At 40.7% G+C, this 27318-nt stretch overlaps 3 protein-coding genes across 3 annotated transcripts; all 3 read right to left on the reverse strand.

The window, feature by feature from the left end:
- Positions 1-4069: 4069 nt before the first annotated feature.
- LOC308571755 (olfactory receptor 14A16-like) lies at positions 4070-5038 on the reverse strand (the record flags this gene model as incomplete). The annotated part of the gene is made up of 1 exon (XM_081167387.1): positions 4070-5038. One exon carries the CDS (start codon positions 5036-5038, stop codon positions 4070-4072), a length of 969 nt encoding a protein of 322 aa, XP_081023513.1.
- A 5731-nt stretch (positions 5039-10769) lies between these two features.
- On the reverse strand, positions 10770-11759 carry LOC308571756 (olfactory receptor 14A16-like; the record flags this gene model as incomplete). The annotated part of the gene is made up of 1 exon (XM_081167388.1): positions 10770-11759. The coding sequence occupies one exon, from the start codon at positions 11757-11759 to the stop codon at positions 10770-10772; it is 990 nt and encodes a 329-aa protein (XP_081023514.1).
- Positions 11760-16540: 4781 nt separating this feature from the next.
- Positions 16541-26953, reverse strand: LOC308571758 (uncharacterized protein; the record flags this gene model as incomplete). The annotated part of the gene is made up of 3 exons (XM_081167389.1): positions 16541-17538; positions 23503-23579; positions 26016-26953. 3 exons carry the CDS (start codon positions 26951-26953, stop codon positions 16541-16543), a joined length of 2013 nt encoding a protein of 670 aa, XP_081023515.1.
- Between the last annotated feature and the right edge of the window lie 365 nt (positions 26954-27318).

The following is a 27318-nucleotide window of genomic DNA, read 5'->3' on the forward strand; positions in this document are numbered from 1 at the left end:
TTCCTATCTATACTGGCTCTCAAAAAGAAAGTTAGGCATTGCATTTTCTACAGTGCTTTGTGGGAGAACAGCATGAATTTTCAGATTCAATCTAATCTTCCAATTCAAAATTTAAAAGAAACACAAAATAGAAAAGGGTGGTGAATCTTTTATTATTACTATTTTTCAAGTACTTGAAAGATTGCAATAAGCACAAGGTGACACTCTTTTGATGGTAGTTCCTTGAGTGCTGACTGTTATTCCCTTTCAGGAACATGACAAAAACAACTACAAGGTGGCTTTTTCCCTTGCAGAGAAAAATCATTGAACCACCTTAGCTTTTTGCATTTTGTTTACTAATTAAAATACTGCAATATAACATGAGAAAAAGATATAGCATTGTTGTATTAAGTGTTTTTTTTGGTTTGGTCTTAAAGAAAAATAAAAGCCGGTATGTATCATGCCCCCACAACCACCACTACCCTGCCACTGCCCCTTGTCACTCACCTATTTCCCCCCTTTTCTCCCTCCCCCCCTTGAACCTTTGCAACTTCCTCCACCACTGCTTCCCATGGCTGCAGGCAGAGCCTCCTGGAGGTGATTTGGCATGACCCTTACCATCACCTTTCAGGAAGGTGCCTGCCAGTCATAAAATGGTTGGGCCAGAGCCTATTCTTGCCTATGGTTTTCCTACCACTAGGATGATGTGGCATTCAGCTGAAGAGGGGGAGCCTCCTGCCTCCTTCTGCAAGCATGAATCACTGCCTCTTTATAAGGAAAAAGACTTGGGATTCTGATATAGAAAAGACATTACTATTTATTTATTTAAAATACTGATATCCTGTTATCCAATCAACCTACAATAAAATTTAATCAACAGCAGTGAAAACATGAATATATTAACAATAATAAAACAAGGAGCTCAGCGTGAAATGAATCAGAGGTGGGTCAGGGGGAAACCCCCAGCATGGATGCCTGTGAAATCTCAAATGAAATGTAATTCCAAAGCTGGGGAGCCACCATGGAGCAGGCCAGTGGCATGCAGTCATTGGCCTAAGGGGACTAGGGTGGAATCTACACACATATAAAAACCATTTTGAAAATGCTGTTTTAAACGCTTTCTTAAAAACACACTGAATTTTCCATAAGGCTCACCATCACCATCTAGTGTCACATTGTATATTGAACTTAAAACACACTTAAAATGTTTTATTTTTCAGTTGTATAGCTGAGTCCTAGGCTAGTCCCCTAGATGTTCCCCTGGTGCCTCCTTCCTGAAGCCCAGGAAGCTTCTGCCCGGATTTAGGATTTAGGCGCGAGGCTCCGATGGGTCCAAGATCCATCCTGCCATCTTCCCAAACCTTATCCGGCTTTTGGAAGGAGGCAGGAGGATTCCAGCATCCTGTCAGACCCCTAGCACCTCCTTCACAAAGCCTGGGACGCTTATGCCCAGCTTAGGGAGGGAGGTGCAATGCTCATGTGCTCAACATCAGGACATCACAATGTCACACTCATGACATTGTCCCCCCACATCCCTCGCAAGCTAGCGCCTCTGGCCCTAACTGTTCCGCTATGAAAAATTTAACCACATGCCACTGGAGCAGGCCCACCCACATGTCCCCCAGTGATGGGACACTAATAAGTGTCTCCGTGTAAGATATCACCTCCCAGGCAGGGCTCTACAATATTTTAGCTTTTCGGAACAAATCTAGGAACAGTGCCATACAAGCGTTTAAGATTCAATAGCTTCTGCAATGCAGTCTGGATCTCTTAGTTTCTCAAGCTATAAATGAAGTGATTTAATGGTGAAGGAAGTATAGCATACATCACAGCAAAGAACATTTGGTTTACCCAATAACAACATGGAAAACAACACGGGGGGAATAAATGCCGTTACTTTAATACCATGCATTGCTTTTAGATGACAATAGAAAACCAATCAATTTAAGTGAGTGGGGAACCAATGGCCTTTGATATTTTGTTGGACACCATCTCCCTTCAACCCAAAACAGGATGATAAAGTGGTCCTAGCTGATAGTAGTTGGATGCCAACAAAATACGGAAAGGTCCAGGGTAGGGATTGCTGCAATAGCAAAATTACCCTGTTCACAGTCTATCTGGGTGACACTACGATGAACCGTAATAATGGTTTAATTTTTCAAAACTCAACAAAATAATATCTATGGAGTATGGGGCAACAACACATGTGTATTCTAAATTGTTCTGCTGCATACTTTTCATGCCTGCAACCACAGCAGATCTCAACTCCTAGGAAGGGCTATAAAAGGAAATCACAAACATTTCAGAATCAACCTGGGAATAGTGTCAGGAAATTGCTTAAGATTTGATTGTTTCCACAGAGTCCAAGAGTCTGGATCTCTTTGTTTCTCATGCTACAGATGAATGGGGTGAGCATAGGGGGAAGAATAGTATATATCACAGCAAAGAAAAGATCTAGGCCAGATGAGCTTTTACTAGGTTGTCCGATGTAGATAAAGAGTCCAGTGAACATAAGCAGAGAGACAACCAGGAGGTGGGGCAGGCAGGTGGAGAGGGCTTTATGGCGTCCCTGTTCAGAAGGCATTTTGAGGACTGCAGTCAAGATCCAAACATAAGTTACAATGGTAAAAACAAAGCATCCAAACACAGATATACAGCTAAACACAAGATGTCCAACTTCAACTAAGTCAGAGCAACACAATTTTAGTAGTTTTGGATTTCACAGAAATATTGGTAGATTGACCAATTACCCCTGAATGGGGTAACTGTGCCCCTGAAGGACCAGGTGCACAGCCTGGGAGTCATTTTGGACTCACAGCTGTCCATGGAGGCACAGGTCAAATCTGTGTCCAGGGCAGCTGTTTACCAGCTCCATCTGGTACGTAGGCTGAGACCCTATCTGCCTGCAGACTGTCTCGCCAGAGTGGTGCATGCTCTGGTTATCTCCCGCTTGGACTACTGCAATGCACTCTACGTGGGGCTACCTTTGAAGGTGACTCGGAAACTACAACTAATTCAGAATGCGGCAGCTAGACTGGTGACTGGGGGCAGCCGCCGAGACCATATAACACCGGTCTTGAAAGACCTGCATTGGCTCCCAGTACGTTTCCGAGCCCAATTCAAAGTGTTGGTGCTGACCTTTAAAGCCCTAAACGGCCTCGGTCCAGTATACCTGAAGGAGCGTCTCCACCCCCATCATTCTGCCCGGACGCTGAGGTCCAGCGCCGAGGGCCTTCTGGCGGTTCCCTCATTGAGAGAAGCAAAGCTACAGGGAACCAGGCAGAGGGCCATCTCGGTAGTGGCACCCGCCCTGTGGAACGCCCTTCCAGCAGATGTCAAAGCGATAAACAACTACCTGACATTCAGAAGACATCTTAAGGCAGCCCTGTTCAGGGAAGTTTTTAACGTGTGATATTTTACTGTATTTTTGGTTTTTATGGAAGCCGCCCAGAGTGGCTGGGGAGGCCCAGCCAGATGGGCGGGGTATAAATAATATATTATTATTATTATTATTATTATTATTATTATTATTATTATTATTATTATTATTGCTGTTGCCGTTTTGAAAAGTAATGGCATTAGCTTGAGAAAAATACACCATTAATACCAGGCATCAATATCACACATTAATAGAAAAACAGGTACTTAATCCTACAATCCTCCTTTCTTAAAGACTCCAGAAAAACATGCATGGAATGCAGAGAGATTACACATACATGTGCTGAAAAGCTAAAATGGTGCAAGCAAACATAGTTAAACATGGGAGACAACATATTTACATCTATGCTTAATGCAGAGATCTCAGGCTGCACACCAATAAGACTAAAGTACGCCACCGTCAGCATCATTTAAAATAAGCATACATCATCAATAATAAAGAAACCACCCAGCATAAAAACAAAGCTAAATAGAGCAAACAGATAGAATATATTTTAAAACATCAATATAAATTAAAAGAGATAATATGTAGCGAACATGATAACTACTAGCAAACATGGAAGACCACCCCTGTGGCCCCACATTTTATCTGTCTCCAGTGATAGGAATTCTTTCGCAGATCTCAACAATTTCAACTCCTGGGCAGGACTGTTCAAGGAAATCCCAAGCATTTCTGGATACGTCTAGGAACAGTGTCAGGAAATTGCTTAAGATTCAATTGTTTCCACAATGCAGTCTGGATCTCTTTGTTTCTTATGCTATAGATGAATGGGTTGAGCATAGGGGGAAAAATAGTATATATCACAGCAAAGACTAGATCCAGGCCAGATGAGCTATTACTAGGTGGTCTGATGTAGGCAAAGACTGCAGTGAAAATGAAGACAGAGACAACCATGAGGTGGGGAAGGCAGGTGGAGAGGGCCTTATGCCGTCCCTGTTCAGAAGGCATTTTGAGGACTGTACTCAAGATCCATGCGTAAGTTACAATGATGAAGACAAAGCATCCTAAAACAGAAATACAGCTAAATAAAAGAAGTCCAACTTCAACTAGGTATAAGTCAGAGCAGGACAATTTTAGTAGCTTTGGGACTTCACAGAAGAATTGATCAACACGATTGGAACAGAAGGTAATGGAAAATGTGCCTGCAGTGTGTAGCACAGCATAGAGAATACTGGTGATCCATGCAATGGTAATCATCTGAATGCAGGCCCCTTTGTTCATAACTACTTCATATTGCAGTGGATTACAGATGGCAACATACCTGTCATGTGCCATTATGGTTAACAGGGAAAAATCAGAGCATCCAAAGAGGAAAAAGAAGAAAACTTGAGTGACACATGCAGCATACGAAATGTGTCTGTTGTTCATGATTGAATTAACCATGGATTTGGGTTGGATGACAGAAACTGAGCCAATATCAGAAATGGCCAAGTTCATGAGGAAGAAGTACATTGGTGTATGCAGGTGATGGTCAAGGGCTATTAAAAAGATGATCAAAAGATTCCCGATTACCGTTAACAAGTATAGTCCTAGGAACACAAGGAAGTGTAGTATCTGTAGTTCTCGGTTCTGAGAAAATTCTAGAAGTAGAAATCCAGATGTGGATGTCATATTGTCCATTTTTATGTCACACAAGATTGCCTGCTATCTGTGAGGGATAGAAAATCCCACAAAATATCAGAACTGATTCTCCATTTCATTTAATGCTTATATGCAGATATTTTAAATTCATATTTATTAATGTTATGGGCAGTGCTGCAATCCACCATGAAATGCGTGCTTCGTGTAGGGAGGACTGTGATATTCCTATTGCCCCTTCAATATTTTCCTCATAGTACAACAAAGTGGATGTCATAAATGCATCTGGAGTAGATGAGAATCTTTGGGGGTACAGGAGGAAATCTGCATAATTACTCTATCCTTCAGAAAAATAGGTAGATATCTCAGAAATTTCAGCTGGTTCAAAATGCAGGGTCAGGTAATTATTGACCAGGGTTCAATTTTGAACTCACAAAGCACCTGCAGTGGTTACAAATTAGTTTCTGGGCACAATTATACTACTCATATTGCATATTAGAATGCTAAGTGAATTGGTCTCCTATTATCTGAGATTGCCTCTTTCCCGACAGACTCTGTCTTGTGTTAAGATTGGAAAAGATTCCCTCTTAGTAGTTCCAGCACCAATAGAAATTCATCCGACCGAACTTGGAGAGAGTATTTTTTGAGCTTAATATGGTTGCACTTGAAAAAAGAAACTGCAAAAGGAGATTGCACCATGAAACTACTAAATTGCAATTCATCAAGAGGTATAGTGTTATCACTTCTGGATTGAATTATTACAATTTATATTTTAATAGCAAAACATGTATATTTTAGTAATGTAGGTTGCAATCCTGTGAACACTTAGCTGGGATAAAGTCCCACTAAATTTTATGAGACATACTTTATGCATTGAATTTTACTATTAAATGGTTGTAAATGGATGTACTCACTCACATTATTGAAATAAGCACCACTGGTTTCGTTTCAGGTGTAAATCTCTTATTGGTTCAAATGAAGCAGTTTTCAAAAGAGAGAATCCAGTTGTTTAGGAGGAAGACTTTGAAGTATTATGTTGCATGTATGTGTACGTTGAACTTATCTTGTCTCAACAATGTCTGCAATGGGCAGACAAGGCATGTAGTTCATCCAGTTCTTTGATCTTTCTTAATTTTTCTTTAAACCTAGCCCTCTGTATGTATCTACCAACCCTGAGGTCTATTAGCTGTGGGAAGGAATTTGTAGTTCTATTTTCTTTGACATCTTGGAGACATTCTCCCAGGAGCCCAGTGCACCTGATCGAAAAAGTGTGTTGAATTTTTTTCCTTTGCCTTCTCTTTGTTTCTTTCCACACTAACCTAAATAGATGATTGGCACCAATAAGGCAATAGGAATGTTAATGTCTATAATTAATTATATTTTGTTCCCTTGATTTTCCGGTTTTGGCTTAACGTGCAAGCACTATAGTGTACTTGCAAAGAGTTGTTCTGTATTGCCTTTTACAGCTGTAACCTCCAGAGAAAATAGAACATTGTTGAGAGGCTGGCTCAACAAAGCATTTTTCAGATGCAATTGGTCGTTGTTGTTGATGTTTCTATGTTACAAAGGGTTGTGTGTCGAGGTCCCTGAATGATTTTTACCCTGTGGCGTTGACACCCATTATAATGAAATGTTTCAAAAAACTGGTGAAGAACCGCATCTTATCTTGTCTGCCAGTGGGACTTGACCGTTACCAGTTTGCGTAGAAGGCAAAGAGATCCACAGAGGATGCTATGGCAATGGCTTTACATGCTGTCCTGACTCATTTGGAGAAGCAAGGGAACTACACGAGACTGTTATTTGTAGACTTTAGTTCTGCATTCAATACTATTCTTCCGCATCAATTGGTGCCCAAATTATTAGACCTGGGACTTCCACCATGTTTGTGCAGGTGGATATTAGATTTTCTATCAAACCTTTCCCAAAGTGTCAGGTTGGGTTCCCACGTCTCTGCGGATCTCATCACGAATACGGGGACACCGCAGGGGTGCGTGTTGAGCCTGCTTTTATATACGCTATATACAGCTGACTGTGCCCCCAAATACCCCAGTAATAAGATCATTAAGTTCGCAGATGATACAACGGTGGTTGGTTTAATCATGGCTGGAGAGGGGGAGGCGGGCTATAGGAAGGAAGTTGAGCAGTTGGGGGAGTGGTGCAGGAAAAACAACTTACTCCTTAATTTAAAGAAAACAAAAGAGATCATTGTGGACTTTAGGAAATATAAATTGAATATTCAGCCACTTATTATTGAGGGGAAGTGCATGGAACAGGTCTCGGTGTTTTGATTTCTGGAAATGGAATTGAAAGATGACCTAACCTGGGGAGAAAACAGCAAAGACCTGATGAAGAGAGCACAGCAGAGGTTATATTTTCTGAGAATCCTCCAGAAGAACAATCTCTCAAAGGATCTGTTGATGGCATTTTACCATTGCACTGTGGAGAGTGTATTAACTTATGCTCTGTGTGTGTGGTTTGGGAGCTGGATGGCCCGGGGAAAAACAATGCTGTCCAGGGTTGTAAAGACTGCAGAGAGAATAAGTGGGTGCACTCTTCCCACCTAGATCAAATCTATGCTGTCAGGTGCCATAAGAAAGCTACAGAGATAGCGCAGGATAGTGCACACCCCGGAAACGATCTCTTTCAGCTTCTGCCTTCTGGAAGAAGGTATAGGGTTATAAAGGCCAGGACTAGCCGCCTGAGAAACAGTTTCTACGCAAATGCAGTTCTGGTTCTAAATGCAGCATAAGGGGTCTCTATAGTATAGTGTATTTTAAAATGGGGTTTTAGAGTTTTTAGGGGTTTTTGAATGTTTTATGTAGTTTTTCAATTTCATTGTTCTGCATGGGACAAGGACAATAAAGATATCGTATATCGTATATCGAATATTGTATATCATATATCGTAATGAATGAATACAATGTTCAGTTCCTTGCTACTTTGTATTTAGAATAAATATATCACATGAATTGTGCCATGTTTCACTAACATTTCTGGTAAATTAAATTTTTATCTCTTGAGCCACATAGTCTCAACACATGAGAATATGTTAAGTCCCGTCTTCATGTTTACAACTGGGCTCTTGTTGCCAGGTTTTTTCCTGTGGGTGTCTAACTTGTTGCATTTGTGCTTTGTGTGAAAAAGTAACATCCTCATTCCTCACAATATCTATAATTGATTCTAATTTTTTTTCTTGATGTTCAGGTTAAGGCTTAGAGTACAGGCATGACCGACTTACATGCTTTCAGGAGCACTCCTGTTGCTAGGGGATAGCCCAGCTGGGGTTCAACTGCTTTACTGGCCTGGATCATGGACTTGCAGGCCAGGTGAAAGTAGTATCAATCACTCCAGGTGGGGGCAGTTCAGTCATTAAGCCTCATCTGCCTGGACCCAGTGGTGGAGAAGGGGGTGCAGTCCACCCTGGGTGTCATCAGCCAGTGTGGTGTAGTGGATAAGAGCGGTAGTCACGTAATCTGGGAAACCGGGTTCGCGTCTCCACTCCTCCACATGCAGCTGCTGGGTGACCTTGGGCCAGTCACACTTCTGTGAAGTCTCTCAGCCCCACTCACCTCACAGAGTGTTTGTTGTGGGGGAGGAAGGGAAAGGAGAATGTTAGCCGCTTTGAGACTCCTGAAGGGGAGTGAAAGGCGGGATATCAAATCCAAACTCTTCTTCTTCTTCTTCTTCTTCTTCATCACTTGGGGGTGTGACAAAATGACAAAAAAATGAGTTTCAAAAAAATGAAAATTGGGCTCATGAAACTTTTATTTCAGCCAACACAGGTAACGAAACGCAGCTGCCCCTGGGCACCACACCGTGGGGGCCAGCACTTACCGGGGGGCCTGCAGTATGCCTGAGCCACGTGTCTCTCCTGGGAGTGAGGTGGTGGCCTGGGTGCATCCAGGCTCCGCTCTGCCTAAAATAGCAGTGTAGGACTTGCATCTGCCCTCTGCCTCTCCCACAGCTGCCCTACAGCTGAGGGGGTGACAGCAGAGAGGCTCCATGCAGTACGCGCCACCCCCATGGGCAGCTCGTCTCACCCCCAGTTGCAGGATGTGCATGCCGCCCCCGGCACATGAACAGCTAGCTACGTCACTGCCTAGAGCTGATAAAAACTGCATGGTTTGAGCCAGACAAGAGGGAGACTTGATGCAAGCCAATGCTATTGCTGGTACTACGCAGCCCCTGATAACCCTGGGACTCCCTGTAGCTGGCTGGAGGGGTTCAGTTGGTTGTCTGCTATTGTATGTTGGCTGTTGGGTTAAATGTTTTGTTTGGGATGGTGTGTGATGGGTTTGTGTGTGTTGTTGGCTGTTTAGTTCCTCTGTTTAGTTCCTCATTGATTGTCTGCCTCTTTATTTGATCCCAAGTGAGTTTCTGCATTTTTAAAATGTGGGTATAAAGGCCTATTCTGCTCAATAAATTAAACCTTTCGTCTACACTGTTGGTCTGTTGCTACTTCAGAAATCTATTAAGATTGAACCCATTTTGTTCTTGGCAAAACAGTAGCCCATATCCACTTGGCCCCTACAAACAAAGCCATGGTGCTTGTTGCTTCAGTGTCCGATCTGAAGTGTAGTGGCAAGGAATCCTACATTGCATTGCTGTATGTAAGTCTCTTGATATAACTTTATGATAAAGCACTGGAAATGATCACTCAGGTGTTTTGTGAATCTTCCTTTGGAATCTCTGCAACTGGGTCCTTCAAGGTATCAGTCAATCCTTCGCCCTAGTCTATATTCGGTCCCACAGAACAGAGCACATTGCTACCTGTTGCAAATGATATTGCATATATAATTGAGAACACCATTTTGCATGTTTACATTAATGATGCCTGAAGATACCCTTCCTGTATCTGCAAAATAAACAGAACTTAAAACTGCAGTAAAATAAAAATAAAATGTAGCTCCTACTTTCTAAACTTAATATAATATAGGCAGGTAGCATCTACTACATTCTTCAGGCTTAAATCAACCTAAAATCAGCAATCTCCTTCTCTCGTAAGAGATGAACATCCTGGGCTTCATGTAGTTTCCTCAGCTAACTCCAAAGGAAAACCCTGAGCACAGAGCTTGGCTAAACTGCCATGGGCCTTTGCTAGTGAAATTGACACAGTAGCCTACATCACATTAGGCTGTTGTCAGGGGTGAATCTAGAGTCACAAAGGTCAACCTTGATCACTCATTTAGGAAGAAGAGGTGAGTTTGGAATTGAGGAAGAATCACTAAAGATCAACCTTCCAGATGCTTTGAGCTATAACTCCTCTCCATATAGCAAAAGAGTTGATACCTTTCCATTTCGTTTACCCTTATCCAATAGCAACACAAAAAACAACATGGGAAAAATAAATGCTGTTACTTTAATACCATGCATTGCTTTTAGATGACAATACAAAACCAAGCCATTTAAGTAGCACTCCAGTAGTCTAGTGAGTGAGGACCAATGGCCTTTACTATTTTGTTGGACTCCATCTCCCTTCAACCCAAAACAGGATGATAAAGTGGTCCTAGCTGATAGTAGTTGGATGCCAACAAAATACGGAAAGGTCCAGGGTAGGGATTGCTGCAATAGCAAAATTACCCTGTTCACAGTGTATCTGGGTGACACTACTATGAACTGCAATAATGGTTTAATTTTTCAAAACTCAACAAAAGAATATCTATGGGGTAAAGAGCAACAACAAATATATCTACCAGATGATTCTGCTGCATACTTTTCATGCCTGCTTCTTGAATATTGGATTGCTCCCTAAGAAGGGCAACCCCAGTAGATCTCAACTCCTAGGAAAGGCTATAAAAGGAAATCCCAAACATTTCAGAATAAACCTGGAAATAGTGTCAGGAAATTGCTTAAGATTCAATTGTTTCCACAATGCAGTCTGGATCTCTTTGTTTCTCATGCTATAGATGAATGGGTTCAGCATAGGTGGAAGAATAGTATATATCACAGCAAAGACAAGATCCAAGCCAGATGAGCTGTTGCTAGGTGGTCTGATGTAGGCAAAGAGTCCAGTGGACATAAGCAGAGAGACAACGAGGAGGTGGGGGAGGCAAGTGGAGAGGGCCTTATGCCGTCCCTGTTCAGAAGGCATTTTGAGGACTGCAGTCATGATATACACATAAGTTACAATAATGAAGACAAAGCATCCAAAAACAGAAATACAGCTAAATGCAAGAAGTCCAACTTCAACTAGGTGTAAGTCAGAGCAAGACAATTTTAGTAGTTTTGGGACTTCACAGAAGAATTGATCAACATGATTGGAACAGAAGGTAATGGAAAAGGTGCCTGAAGTGTGTAAGACAGCATAGAGAATACTGGTGATCCATGCAATGGTAATCATCTGAATGCAGGCTCCTTTGTTCATAACAACTTCATATTGCAATGGATTACAGATGGCAACATACCTGTCATGTGCCATTATGGTTAACAGGGTAAAATCAGAGCACCCAAAGAGGAAAAGGGAAAAAACTTGAGAGACACATTCACCATAAGAAATTTGCCTGTTGTTCATGATTGAATTAACCATGGATTTGGGCTGAATGGCAGAAACTGAGCCAATATCAGAAACGGCCAAGTTCATGAGGAAGAAGTACATTGGTGTATGCAGGTGATGGTCAAGGGCTATTGCAAAGATGATCAAAAGATTCCCAGTTACCGTTATCAAGTATAGTCCTAGGAACACAAGGAAGTGTAGCATCTGTAGTTCTCGGTTCTGAGAAAATTCTAGAAGTAGAAATCCAGAGGTGGAAGTCACATTATGCATTTTGTATGTCACACAAGAATGCCTGCTATCTGTGAAGGAGAGAAAATCCCACAAAATATCAGAACTGATTCTCCATTTCATTTAATGCTTATATGCAGATATTTTAAATTCATATTTATTAATATTATGGGCAGTGCTGCATCCACCATGAAATGTGTGCTTCGTGTAGGGAGGACTGTGATATTCCTATTGCCCCTTCAATATTTTCCTCATAGTACAACAAAGTGGATGTCATAAATGCATCTTGAGTAGATGATAATCTTTCGCGTACAGGAGGAAATCTGCAAAATTACTCTATCCTTCAGAAAAAATAGGTAGATATCTCTGAAATTTCAGCTGGTCAAAATGCAGTAGTGTTAGTACTGAGCAGGGTTCAATTTTGAACTCACAAGTCACCTGCAGTGGTTTACAAATTAGTTTCTGGGCACAATTAAACTACTCATATTACTATTTAGAATGGTAAGTGAGTTGGTTTCCTAATATCTGATTTTGACTCCTTCCCTACAAGACTCTGCCTTCTGATAAGATTGGTAGTTTTCTTGGTAGTTCCAGCACCCTCAGAAGTTCATGGGACCGGACTCGGAGAGAGTGTTTTTTGACCGTAATATGGTTGCACTTGAAAAAAGGAACTGCAAAAGGAGATTGCACCATGAAACTACTAAATTGCAAGAGGTATTGTGTTATAACTTCTAAATTGAACTGTTCCAATGTACTTTTTAAAACCTAAACATGTATTAAATGGTTTTCCAATCCATATACTTAGTTAATTGTCTATTTTTCACTGTCTCTGTACTTTTAGTGATTCACTGTTTACACCCTCCATCCCCTACCACAAAAGCTAACCACAGCCACATGTATACTCAAGATAATGATTCATGGACCTTGGTTCCCAAAAAGGGTAAGTTTTTAGGGAACCAACAGACTATTGATACTGTTCAGGAATGTGATGACAAACCTACAATGGCATCTTTGATTTTGTCCAGTTGTTTGTGCACTAACCTTGAAGTCAAAAAATTAGGGTAAGTTTGTATAGGGTTTTTTTTTCTCTTCTTCTTTGGCCTTTGACTTCTTAAGAGATCAATATGTATTATATATGAAAATTCCCTGCACAATAAATTTATTAGTCCTCAATAAAACTTTTATTTTTGGCATAACAGATCATATATACATTTTAGTAATGTAGGCTGCAATACTGTGAACACTTAGCTGAGAGTAAGTCCCACTAAATTTAATGAGACCTACTTTGAGCATAGAGTTTTATCATTAAATGATTGAAAATGGATTTACTCACTTTCATTGTTAAAGTAACCATCACTGGTTCCATGCAGAAGTCTCCTATCAGCTCAAATGCAGCAGTTTTCAAAAGAGATATTCCAGTTGCTCAGGAAGAAGACTTTGAAGTATTATGTTGCATGTATGTGTAGATTGAACTTTATCTTGTCTCAACAATGTTTCAATGGGCAGACAAGGCACGTAGTTCACCCAGTCCTTTGAACATCCTTAATTCTTTCTTTGAAAATTAATCCTCTGTAGGTATGTATCTATTAACCCTCTGTATGTATGTATCTATTAACACTGAGGTTTTTCTGCTGTGGGAAGGAATTTATAGCTCTGTTTTCTCTGACTTCTTTGAGACATGCTCTCAGGAGCCCAGTACACCTGATCAGGAAAGTGGTGTTGAATTCCCCCCCCCCCCCCTTTACCTTCTCTTTGTTTGTTCCCACACTATCCTACATAGATGATTGGCACCAATAAGGCAATAGGAATGTTGATGTCTAATTCTATCCCCCCCCCCAATGTTCCAGTTAAGGCTTAAAGTACAAGTATGTACTATACCTGCAAAGAGTTGCTCCTTATTGCCTTTTACAGCTGTTCCCTCCAGAGAAAATAGAACATTGTTGAGAGGCTGGCTCAACAAAGCATTTTGCAGATGCAGTTGGTTGTTATAAATGATGTTTCTATGTTACATAGGGTTTTATAATTTGATTCCCAAATGTTAATCTGTTTGACAGAACTGTTGAGGAGCTGAGTCAACATAAAGACCAAGCTTCAGCAAAGGGGTTTGGTGGTGACACAACCTGAAACACAGAACTTCACAATGACAGTTCTCTTTTTTATTTATTTTATGACATGTATGTAAAATGAATGAATGAATTTACTGCGGTTTTATGTTTGCTTTGTGTCATTTTCACCGTGAAAGTACTTTGCTGGGAATCCATTCAGGGACCCTTAATAATGCTGAAAATTAAGAATTCCTGGACAGTACTGAATATTATAAAAACAAGTATGGGATATTCCAACAAACCCTAAAATAATTCTCCTTTTTGATACTTAAGACATTTTACGTGTATTCTTAGCAAGCTGACTAGGGCCATTACCAAAGAGACTGGTTTGACCACTTCAGCAGTTCCTTGCATCCCAAGGCAACAGAGCCACAAAGTTCCCAGGAGAACAATAAATCACACTGATGCAGAATATTATGGTTCATGGGTTCAAAAAGACCACAACTTTATTGGTTACAGATGTGAGTGGTTTGGCTTAGGCTTTGGGTGAAGCCAGACTATATCTTGACTCCTGCCTGTCTGCAGGGAGTGCACCATTAGGAAGTGCCCTATAACTTAAGTCACATAGTAACACCCCCAGGGGTTCCCGTAGGGAACTGTGACATGGCTCTAGCCCATGCGAAGGCTCCAGAAAAAAATCACACCCCGGATCCCTCTAACAGGATACCCTTACTGAGGAGGGGTAGGTGAGGCCACAACCTCCCCTCAACCAAACAAAAGGCTTCCCAATACAAACCCCAGTCTTGGAGATACAAAATCAGCTGTGTTGTCACTGTGGCATAATCATAAATCTGAAGCCATTCCTATCCATATTGGCTCTCAAAGAGAAAGTTAGGTATTGCATTTTCTACAGTGCTTTGTGGGAGAACAGCATGAATCTTCAGATTCCGTCTAATCTTCCAATTCAAAATTTAAAAGAAACACAAAATGGAAAAGGGTGGTGAATCTTTTATTATTATTATTATTTTTCAAGCATTTGAAAGATTGCAATAAGCACAAGGTGACACTCTTTTGATGGTAGTTCCTTGAGTGCTGACTGTTATTCCTTTTCAGGAACATGACAAAAATATCTACAAGGTGGCTTTTGTGACAGAGCACTGGTTTTCCCTTGCAGAGAAAAATCATTGAACCACCTTAGCCTTTTGCATTTTATTTACTAATTAAAATACTTCAATATAACATGAGAAAAAGATACAGCATTGTTGTATTAAGTGTTTTTTTGGTTTGGTCTTAAAGAAAAATAAGAGCCGGTATGTATCATGCCCCCACAACCACCACTACCCTGCCACTGCCCCTTGTCACTCACCTATTTCCTCCCTCCCCCCTTGTACCTTTGCAACTTCCTTCACCACTGCTTCCCATGGCTGTAGGCAGAGCCTCCTGGAGGTGATTTGGCGTGACCCTTACCATCACCTTTCAGGAAGGTGCCTGCCAGTCATAAAAAGGTTGGGCCAGAGCCTATTCTGCCCTATGGTTTTCCTACCACTAGGATAATGTGGCATTCAACTGAAGAGGGGGAGCCTCCTGCCTCCTTCTGCAAGCATGAATCACTGTCTCTTTATGGCAACTCAATGGACTGCAGTGCATTCTCCTACGGAGTCCATTCATGGAAATACAACATAATGGGCTTAAAGAGGACCCAAATATTCAAAGCAAATCTTTTAATCCTACAACAATATTAGTCTGTAACAGTATGTCCATATACACACACACACAATTTGACTTGGATTTCTGTGCAGCTTCTTACTTCTAATAACCACCCTGTGAATTTATTTAATTCTAGGTAGTATATATCACAGCAAAGACAAGATCCAGATCAGATGAGCTATTGCCAGGAGGTCCTGCATGGGTAAAGAGTCCCGTGAACACAAGTACAGAGAAAACAAGGCAGAGGAGCAGGCAAATGGAGAGGGCCTTGTGCCATTATTAATATTAATTAATATCAATATTAATACCATAATAATAGTATTTCACTGTTCAGAAAGGATTTTGAGGACAGCAGTTAAGATCCACCCTGAAGTTATAACACTGAAGATAAATCACCCTAATGATATGATGGCACTAAATAAAATAAATCCAACTTCAGATAGGAACAAGGCAGAGCAAGACAATTTTAGTAGTTTTGGATTTTGCAGAAATATTGGTACAATATAGCTGGTATGGTCGATTGACTTGCTGTTGCAGTTTTGAATTGCAATGGCATTACCTCAACTGTTCCCACATAAGACTTTTGAGAAAAATGCACCATTAATACCAGGCATCAACATCACACATTAATAGAAAAACAGGAAGTTAATCCTACAATCCTTCTTGCTTAAAGGCTCCAGAAAAAACATGCATGGAATGCGGGGAGATTACACATACATGTCCTGAAAAGATAAAATGGTGTAAGCAAACATATTTAGATCTATGCTTAACGCAGAGATCTCAGGCTGTACATCAATAAGGCTAAAAGAAACCAGCATCAGCATCATTTAAAACAAGCACACATCATCAATAATAAAGAAACCACCCCAGCATAAAAGCAAAGCTAAACAGAGCAAATAGATAGAATATATTTTAAAAACATCAATATAAATTAAAAGAGATAATATTTAGTGACCATGATAACTACTAGCAGACATGGAAGACCACCCCTGTGGCCCCACATTTTATCTGTCTCCAGTGATGGGAATTCTTTCACAGATCTCAACACTTTCAACGCCTGGGGAGGACTGTTCAAGGAAATCCCAAGGATTTCTGGATATATCTGGGAACAGTGTCACAAAAGTGTTTAAGGCTCAATAGCTTCTTCAATGCTGTTTGGATCTCTTTGTTTCTCATGCTGTAGATGAAGGGATTCATCATAGGAGGAAATATTGTATATATCACAGCAAAGACTAGATCCATCCCAGATGAGCTATTACTAGGTGGTCTGATGTAGGCAAAAAGTCCAGTGAACATAAGCAGAGAGACAACCAGGAGGTGGGGCAGGCAGGTGGAGAGGGCCTTATGCCGTCCCTGTTCAGAAGGCATTTTGAGGACTGTTCTCAAGATCCATGCGTAAGTTGCAATAATGAAGACAAAGCATCCAAACACAGAAATCCAGCTAAATACAAGAAGTCCAACTTCAACTAGGTATAAATCAGAGCAAGACAATTTTAGTAGTTTTGCCAGTTCACAGAAGAATTGATCAACACGATTGGAACAGAAGGTAATGGAAAATGTGCCTGCAGTGTGTAGTACGGCATTGAGAATACTAGTGATCCATGCAATGATAATCATCTGAATGCAGGCCCCTTTGTTCATAACTACTTCATATTGTAGTGGATTACATATGGCAACATACCTGTCATGTGCCATTATGGTTAACACAGTAATATCAGCGCATCCAAAGAGAAAAAATAAAAAAACTTGAGAGACACATTCACCATAAGAAATGTGCCTGTTATTCATGATTGAATTAACCATGGATGTGGGCTGAATGGCAGAAACTGAGCCAATATCAGAAACGGCCAAGTTCATGAGGAAGAAGTACATTGGTGTATGCAGGTGATGGTCAAGGGCTATTACAAAGATGATCAAAAGATTCCCAATTACCGTTATCAAGTATAGTCCTAGGAACACAAGGAAGTGTAATATCTGTAGTTCTCGGATCTGAGAAAATTCTAGAAGTAGAAATCCAGATGTGAAAGTGAGATTATTCATTTTGCATGTCACACAAAATTTTGAGCTACCTGTGAGTGAGAGAAAATCCCATCAAATATCAGAACTGATTCTCCATTTTATTTAATGCTTGTATGCAGATAATTTAAATTCATAATTAACAATATTTTGGGCAGTGCTGCAATCCACCATGAAATTTGTGCTTCATGTAGGGAGGACTGTGATAATCCTGTTGCCCCTGCAACATTTTCCTCATAGTACAACAAAGTGGATGTCATATATGCATTTGAATGGATGATAAGCTTTGAGGCATAGGAGAAAATTCTATATAACTACTTTAGCCTTGAGAAGAATATGTAGATATCTCGGAAATTCCAGCTGCTTCACAATGCAGCAGTCTTATTACTGACTAGGGTTCAATTTTGAACTCACAAATCCCCTCAGTGAGGCCCAGAAAAAGCTCAATATGGAGGTCAAATGGCCAAAATTTTGGGAAATTTTGGAAGAAGAAGGAGATAAATTGAAACTGCAGAGTTTTGAGAAATTAAAAAATAAAGTGAGAGATTGGCTCCATTATTACCAGATAATGGAGGCTTACAATCAGGATAAAAGAGTTGGTTTCCAGGTGGAAAAATCTAAATTGGAAACAGAACTGTTAGAACCTAAAGCTAAGATTTTGTCAAAAATGTATAACTTGCTGTTGAAATGGAATACTCAGGATGAAACGGTTAAATCTGTCATGATTAAATGGGCACAAGATGTAGGGCATAACATTATGTTTGCTGACTGGGAACAGTTGTGGACCACCGGAATGAAATTTACGGCATGTAATGCCTTGAGAGAGAATATTATGAAAATGATATATAGGTGGTACATGACCCCAGTCAAGCTTGCAAATATCTATCACTTGCCCGATAACAAATGTTGGAAATGTAAAGAAACTGAAGGTACATTCTTTCACCTTTGGTGGACGTGCCCAAGGATTAAGGCTTTCTGGGAGATGATATATAATGAACTGAAAAAGGTATTTAAATATACCTTCTTGAAGAAACCAGAGGCCTTTCTCCTGGCCATGGTCGGCCAATTGGTGCTAAAGAAGGATAGAACTTTTTTTATGTACGCTTCAACAGCAGCAAGAATACTTATCGCAAAGTATTGGAAGACACAAGATCTACCCACTTTGGAAGAATGGCAGATGAAGCTGATTGACTGTATGGGACTGGCAGAAATGACTGGCAGAATCCGTGACCAGGGAGAAGAGTCGGCCGAAGAAGACTAAAAAAAAATTAAGGACTATTTACAAAAATATTGTAAAATTAAGGAATATTGAATGATGTTGGATTGAAATTAAGTGGTTTCAAGCTGTAATTATGATAAAATGACTTTCTTTTTGTAAGTAAGAATTTAAAGTTATAACAATTTAAGATGTTGGAGAGAAAATAAGGTGTTTCTTTTTTCTTTCTTTTTTTTCTTTTTAAGCTGTAATGCTTTGAGATAAGGATTTGCTGTATAAACAATTCAAACTGGGTATACAAGAAGGGGAGGTATGAGGAGGTCGGGGAAATAAGTTATAAAAAAATAAGTTGTGAAATGTATGTGTTTTTAATATTTTTTATGTTTGTTTTTTTCTTTTTGTTTGTAAAAAATTGGAAACTAATAAATATCTTTTTAAAAAAAACCAAATCACCTTCAGTGGTTTACAAATTAGTTTCTGGGCTCAATTAAACTACTCATATTACTATTTAGAATGCTAAGTGAATTGGCCTCCTAATATCTTATATTACCTCCTTCTCTACAAGACTCTGCCTTGTGTCAAGAATGGCAGAGGGGCCCCTCTTGGTAGTTCCAGTCTCCTTAAAAGTTCATGGGACTGTTCTTGGATAGGGTATTTTTTTTGTACAAACCACTTTCAAAAAAGGTGAATTTTGCACTTTCATTATAGAGTTTACACCACATACTGAAGGCAGATATCTTCACCCTATTTCTTGACACCACAAATACAAACATATTCACACACACACATCTTGGGTTACACCTCTTTTTCCAAACTGAAATTGTTTTAATTGGCATTTTTATAGTGTTGTATACTACCCCGGGACCTTAGATGATGATGAAGATGATGATGATGCATTTTCATGCAGTAGGTTAGCATCCTCATGAGTGGCTTAGAACAACACTTTCTCAGCTTCTGCCCACCATAGTCTCTCCTCTGCTTTGATGACACCTTTGACACCTGGGTCATGTAGGCTATTCCAACAGCAATCACACCCCAGCAACAACCCGAGCCTAGACCAATCCATGGAAGACATTCACTTTTTGGAGAATATAGTGCAACCACATACTGGGGATATAAGGGAACCCCCCACTTTATATAGGAAACCTACTGACTTATACAGGTGCTATATCTTGATTTCACTTTTACTTCCCAGCTGATGGTACTCACGCATTACTTTCGCCAACATTTCTCCGATCAAAATTGGGACACCCCACTCCATAATGATAATTTTAATATTTATACCCCACATATCCTACTGGGTGGCCCTAGCACTTTGGACAGCTTCCCACATATATAAAAACATAATAAAACTTTTAACATTTAAAAAACAACAACTTCCCTATACAGGATTGCCTTCAGACGGCTCAGGGGTTGGATAACTCCAAACTTTCAAACATTTCACAAATGAAAAAGGGACATCCTACCATACCCTCCAACATTTCTGAAAAATAAGTCATGTCAGACTAACCTGATCTCGTTTTTTGACAGAATTACAAGCCTGGTAGATGAAGGGAACGCAGTGGATGTAGCCTACCTTGATTTCAGCAAGGCATTTGACAAGGTGCCCCATGATATTCTTGTAAAGAAACTGGTAAAATGCGGTCTTGACTATGCTACCACTCAGTGGATTTGTAACTGGCTGACTGACCGATCCCAAAGAGTGCTCATCAATGGTTCCTCTTCATCCTGGAGAAGAGTGACTAGTGGGGTGCCACAGGGTTCTGTCTTGGGCCCGGTCTTATTCAACATCTTTATCAACGACTTGGATGATGGACTCAAGGGCATCCTGATCAAATTTGCAGATGACACCAAACTGGGAGGGGTGGCTAACACCCCAGAGGACAGGATCACACTTCAAAATGACCTTGACAGATTAGAGAACTGGGCCAAAACAAACAAGATGAATTTTAACAGGGAGAAATGTAAAGTATTGCACTTGGGCAAAAAAAATGAGAGGCACAAATACAAGATGGGGGACACCTGGCTTGAGAGCAGTACATGTGAAAAGGATCTAGGAGTCTTGGTTGACCACAAACTTGACATGAGCCAACAGTGTGACGCGGCAGCTAAAAAAGCCAATGCAATTCTGGGCTGCATCAATAGGAGTATAGCATCTAGATCAAGGGAAGTAATAGTGCCACTGTATTCTGCTCTGGTCAGACCTCACCTGGAGTACTGTGTCCAGTTCTGGGCACCACAGTTCAAGAAGGACACTGACAAACTGGAACGTGTCCAGAGGAGGGCAACCAAAATGGTCAAAGGCCTGGAAACGATGCCTTATGATGAACGGCTAAGGGAGCTGGGCATGTTTAGCCTGGAGAAGAGGAGGTTAAGGGGTGATATGATAGCCATGTTCAAATATATAAAAGGATGTCACATAGAGGAGGGAGAAAGGTTGTTTTCTGCTGCTCCAGAGAAGCGGACACGGAGCAATGGATCCAAACTACAAGAAAGAAGATTCCACCTAAACATTCGGAAGAACTTCCTGACAGTAAGAGCTGTTCGACAGTGGAATTTGCTGCCAAGGAGTGTGGTGGAGTCTCCTACTTTGGAGGTCTTTAAGCAGAGGCTTGACAACCATATGTCAGGAGTGCTCTGATGGTGTTTCCTGCTTGGCGCAGGGGGTTGGACTCGATGGCCCTTGTGGTCTCTTCCAACTCTATGATTCTATGATTCTATGATTCTATGATTTCTCCAATGAAAATAAGAACACCATAAGGACAAGCGAGACATTCCAGGATCACATGAGAAACTGGGACGGCTTCTCTAAATCAGGGCCATCCCTGGAAAAAAGGGACACTTGGAAGGTCTGCTTTCTAAGACCAGTATCCCAACCTATAACCAGCAACAACAAGCCACAGTACAGAGATATGGACACAGGATATAGGCCCTGTGGTCAATTCAGATGACAACTCTCCCCATGGCTATTCTGGCAATGCTGTTACATGATCTAAACATCATGCTGTGCTGTATCAAAGCCTGCTTTCTCCCCCCTCTCCCCACGCTCCCAAAAAAACTCCCTGCAACATTCAATAATTTTTTCTGCCTCTTTTCCTAGGAATGTAAGACCTTCATACAAATCCTATTTATGAGTATTTTGCAGTGACTTCCTTGTTAATCTAATGAGGTGGCTGAGATTCCTTTTTTTAAAAAAGGTCAAAATGTGTTTCACATGCCCTGGGCCTACACACAGTGACATTGGGCTATTTCAGAACTGGCTTCTAGCCTAGCATTTTCCTGAAATGATGATGTGACAGGGTCATTCCAGGAAGTGCTGCTGAGACACAACCTGGTCTTCAAAGACCCGCACACTGTTACAATGGGGTCTTTTGCATAGTTAGAAAACAACATTTTAATTTACTTTAATTGCTCATTCCAGGAAAGTTTGTCACTCTAAAAACCTGTCTACAGAGTGTCTCACAAACACAGCAAGCAAGAACATTTGGTTTCAAGAAAGTTGGGCTATTTATTTATCTATTTTCTATTCTATTCTATTCTTCTATTCTATTCTATTCTATTCTATTCTATTCTATTCTATTCTATTCTATTCTATTCTATTCTCTCTCTTTCTCTCCCCATATATATCTCAGCTAACTCATTCTGTTCATTGTGTGTCTTCAGTCTGCCCTGAGCATCTGAGGGAAAAGTAAAAGATGGAGAAATTGTGCTTGGAAGATGAATGGGCAAAGAGACAAGAGAATGGGGATGAGGATGGTGAGAAGAAAGGGGGTGGGAATAAGAAACTGTTTATTTACTTTTCCTCATACATATTATCAGTGCTTTTTAAAAGAAAAATGGTACTGGTACTCACCATGAAGTTGCTACAGTAAGTACCACACTTTAAACATTGAAGGGGGGATGAGTTTCAGGACTGCATGACCTTGAGTACCCCCAGAAAAAGCACTGTGCACGTATTATCAACAGTACTGTAGGTGCAATTTGTCTTCCAGCTGGATCAGTGAAGTGTTTGCATTTGTCTCTTCATTGCACCACTTCCATTCTTCATTTGAATCAAGACTCTGTGTCCTTCAGTGTAGCTTTTCAGTTTTTCAGTTGTGGAAAGGAATTTATATGTCTGTCTTTGGTTTCTTGGAGACGTGTTCCCAGGAGCTCAGTGCAGCTAATCAGAAAAGTTTGTTGATATTTCTTCTTTTGCCTTTATTATTATTTCCCTTACCCTAGCCTAGATAATTGGCACTGATAAGCTAATGGGACTGTTCAACTCATGGGAGCTAGACCTATGTCAGTAATTCATTCTCATAGCTTCAGGTCCGGGTTCAGACTCAAGAGTACAGGGATTCTATGCTGCAAGAAGCTGCTCCATATTACGAAAGGCCTTTGAGACAGTAGCTATCTCCTCAAGAGAAAATAGATGATGACGCTGAGGCCCACTGACACATGCTTGCAAAGCACTTTGCAGACAGCATTGCTGAGATCCATTTTGATTGTATTCTAGTTTTTCAGTAGCTATTCTGGAGGAGGCTATGTTTTTGGGGGTTTTTTGTTACATATAGCTATACTACCTTTCTGCTGAGGCCAAGACCATTTACAATTTTAAAATGATAAAATGATATAAAGGTGAATTGGGGTAGTGGTAGAGGACAGTTCAACTGAAGGAGGACCTGAAATTGCTTGCCTGCATATATCACTCTGTTCTCATTTCTCACAGGGCAGGTGGTGTCCTTCAGCATTAAGAGGGGGTCATTCTGATAGGCCCTGATGTTGTCTTACCCTGCCCCCTCACTCTCTTCTTGAATACCTTCTACTGGACTTTGTTGACCTTGAAATGTGGACAGGCTCTTGGGAGAAGTGTAGCTAATTGCTTGTATTCTCATCCTGGTCATTGAAATCAGGATGTTTAGACTTCTACACTTGGGCTAGCAAAGTTATAAACACTTATCTCAGGGGAAGTACTAAATGAGGTGATAATATGGCCTCTTTTGAAAAAGGAAAACATAATTGGACTCCTCCAATTTGAAGAACTGTCATTTTGTGTCCAACACCCCCTTTTTGAACAAGTTGTGTGAACAAGTGGTTTGCTTGTTTGTTTGTTTGTTTGTTTGTTTGTTTGTTTGACATAGTTTCAAATGTTTCTATATGAAATTGATAATTGAGATCCTTTCCATTCTGGCTTCTGGCCAGGCTTCAGCATGGAAACTGCTTTGGGCCAGAAGCTGGAAGGGAAAATGTTGCCCCATTGGTTTTCCTGTATTGTCAACCATGGATCATCCTGAGGGAATGGGAGTTAGGAGGGTACTTCATTGACATGGCTCCCATTATTTCTGACAGATAGGATTCAGAAGTACATGGAGGTAAGTAAATGGTGGTCAAAGGTTCTACCCCTCTTTTTTCAAAGTCCCATCCCAGCAGCAATTTAACCTGCAAATTAGCTGTCAAATTGTTATCAGCTTTTGTCAACATCAGGCCAGCTGCTTTTGTCAACATCAGGCCAGCTGGGGTGCCTTTTACTTAACCCAATTATCCAAAATAGAAGGGGATCCACAGTGAACTAGGTAGTTGATCAAGGCTTTCTTCAAAATGGAGTCACAGCATAACACAGCACCCTGCCCCTCCATTCTTGGTGAAGTCTTCCAACTCTGACAGCAGAAGGTGTCTGTGGGTTCAAGGCACCCCCCAAATTCATTGGGGGAATTAAGGGGGAAGCTAGCCTCTGCTATCTCCCATTATGTCCAGTTTGAGCCCCCAATCTTCAGAGGTTCATGGCTGGAAACAGCAGCCTGTTTTTAAATCTCTTTATTGCTTATGTTCTTATTATGAAATTACTTTGAGATATTTTATGGAAAGTAAATGTAATTAATTAAATAAATGAACAAACACATACGAACACATAGGGTGTTTCTGAATGTCAATAGAAAATGTAAACCAACCTTGTTTACAAATATCCAAGCCTTTTCAGTGGTGCTGAAACAATGTAAGTATGGTGAAATATTAGCTTTTCTGGGGAAAGTATTTAAACCAAGAAGTGCAACAAGCATGGAATCTTCCTCACACCAAACACCACATAACTGGTGTCTGATGGAAGAGCACTTCATGTGAAGGCATGTGTAATAGGAAGTGGTATTTCAGATAGTCAGATCCAGGCGCACCGGGTATAAGGGGCAGAGGAGGCTTCAGCTCCCCCACTATTTTTCAGCAGGGGGCAGTGCCCCACAATATTGGGGGGGAGGGCTGCCACCAACCTCTGCCACTGCTGCACACCTTCTGTGCACCCCAGCCTCTGCCCAGCAGCCTGGAAGCACAGGAGCCAGGCAGCAGTTGGGACAAACAAACATGAAGATCGCCCTCCATGCATCCTGCCAGGCAAGCTGGGTAGAGTCACGTGACATGTCACGTAGCCTCACCCCCTCAATGGGGAGCAAGTCAGTGCCCCTGGTCAGATTCCTAGCTCTTTTGGGCCTTATTGGTAAGAATTGTAGGAATTTAAATCCCAGTACTTTTGCCCTAAAACAAAAAGGACTCTCTCTTTCTTTCTTTCTTTCTTTCTTTCTTTCTTTCTTTCTTTCTTTCTAGTGGCGCCCGCCCTGTGGAACGCCCTTCCAGCAGATGTCAAAGCGATAAACAACTATCTGACATTCAGGAGACATCTTAAGGCAGCCCTGTTCAGGGAAGTTTTTAACGTGTGACATTTTACTGTATTTTTGGTTTTTATGGAAGCCGCCCAGAGTGGCTGGGGAGGCCCAGCCAGATGGGCGGGGTATAAATAATAAATTATTATTATTATTATTATATTCTTTCTTTCTTTCTGATTATGAAATAAATTATAAGTCCATACCTTTAAAAAACCACACCAAATCCACCATTGCTACTACAGAACATATACTATTAAGAAGATATCTACTTGCTGTAAATGGACCAGAATATTTCTACTCCATGTCAATTTTGCATATACACAATCATTTATTCATCAAACCACTCACTTTTAAAATTTTTTTTTTACAAAAATCCAATTAAAATTGTAGGTTTGTTCACCTGAGGTATGCATTTTGCCCCTAAAATGTGCATTTTGTTTGTTTAAATTGTCTCTCACCCTATTCTTTATGCACCTTTTCATTAAAACAAACATATTCTTGCACATTTATTTGACCTGCCACTGCATTGCAAAAATTGGAGAAATGCACTATCTCACTGAGAGTCATGTTCCAATCGATTAGAAAGTCAGGGACTGACAAAGTATGGTGGGTGATGTTAAAATGCAAACCAAAATAATTTATTCTCCCTCCTTAATGCCCATATCAAAATACAGTAGATTACAAAATGATTTTCATTTGATGCTTGGAACATAGTTTCCATCCAAAATGCTTTGACAGTGCTGATCTGATCTCTTGATTTCTCATGCTATAAATCACTGGATTCATCATGGGTGGCAACATAGAATATAGCACAGAAATCATCATGACCAGATCTTTGGGGGCATTTTGAGTTGGGCATAAATAGCCAAGGGTGCCAGTGCAGATAAATAAGGAGACAACAATGAGGTGTGGCAAGCAGGTAGATAAGGCTTTCTTCTTCCCTTGCACTGAGGGGATTCTTAGTACGTTGGTGAAAATCTGAACATAAGAAAAGATTATGAAGATAAAGCAACCGAAAGCTTCACATGCTGCAAATACATTGATCCCAACTTCTGTCATATAATTGTCATTACAGGAGAGCTTCAGCAATTGTGGGATTTCACAAAAAAACTGGTTGAGAACGTTAGAGCAGAAAGTGATGGAAAATGTGCCCCCAGTGTGTAACATAGCATTGAAAAGGCCAGTCATCCATGCACTAGCTGCCATTTGGATGCAAGCTCTCATGTTCATCACTGTCTCATATCGTAGTGGATTGCAGATGGCGACATATCGATCATAAGCCATGACTGTGAGGAGGACCAGGTCAGTCACTGCAAAGAAGATGAGGAAAAAGACTTGGGAAACGCATTCTGGATATGAAATCAACCTGGTGTTCATGAGGGAGTTGCTCATGGCTTTGGGGACATTGATGGAGATGTTGCCAATGTCTGCAATGGATAAATTCATCAAGAAAAAGTACATTGGCGTGTGAAGTTGACGGTTGAGGGTTATGAGTATGATTATGAGTAGATTTCCCATGACAGTAGCCAAATAAATCAGAAGAAATATCACAAAGTGTAAAATTTGCAGCTCCCGCATATCAGAGAATCCCAGAAGAAGAAAATTGGTCTCATTTGACATCATCTACCCTGTGGGAAGAAGGAGAGAAAGAACTGATAGAATTTGGAGGTGCCTGATCCTTGATATAAGAACTCTGCTGGATGAAACCAAAACCTTATTCAGCCCAGCTCATTTTTTTCTTTAGTAGATAATCAGATGTCTCTTTGAAGTCCATAAGCAGTAAACAAGGACAAAAGCCTTCTTCCACATTTGCTGCTGGCACCATATGCAGCTAGGAATATAGGAAGCTGAGTCACACCCCTGATCTATCTTAATTAATACAGTGGTACGTCAGGTTACAGACACTTCAGGTTACAGACGCTTCAGGTTACAGACTCTGCTAACCCAGAAATAGTACCTTGGGTTAAGAACTTTGCTTCAGGATG

The sequence above is a fragment of the Podarcis bocagei genome, assembly GCF_964188305.1.
Source record: "Podarcis bocagei genome assembly, chromosome: 13".
Classification (NCBI taxonomy): domain Eukaryota; kingdom Metazoa; phylum Chordata; class Lepidosauria; order Squamata; family Lacertidae; genus Podarcis; species Podarcis bocagei.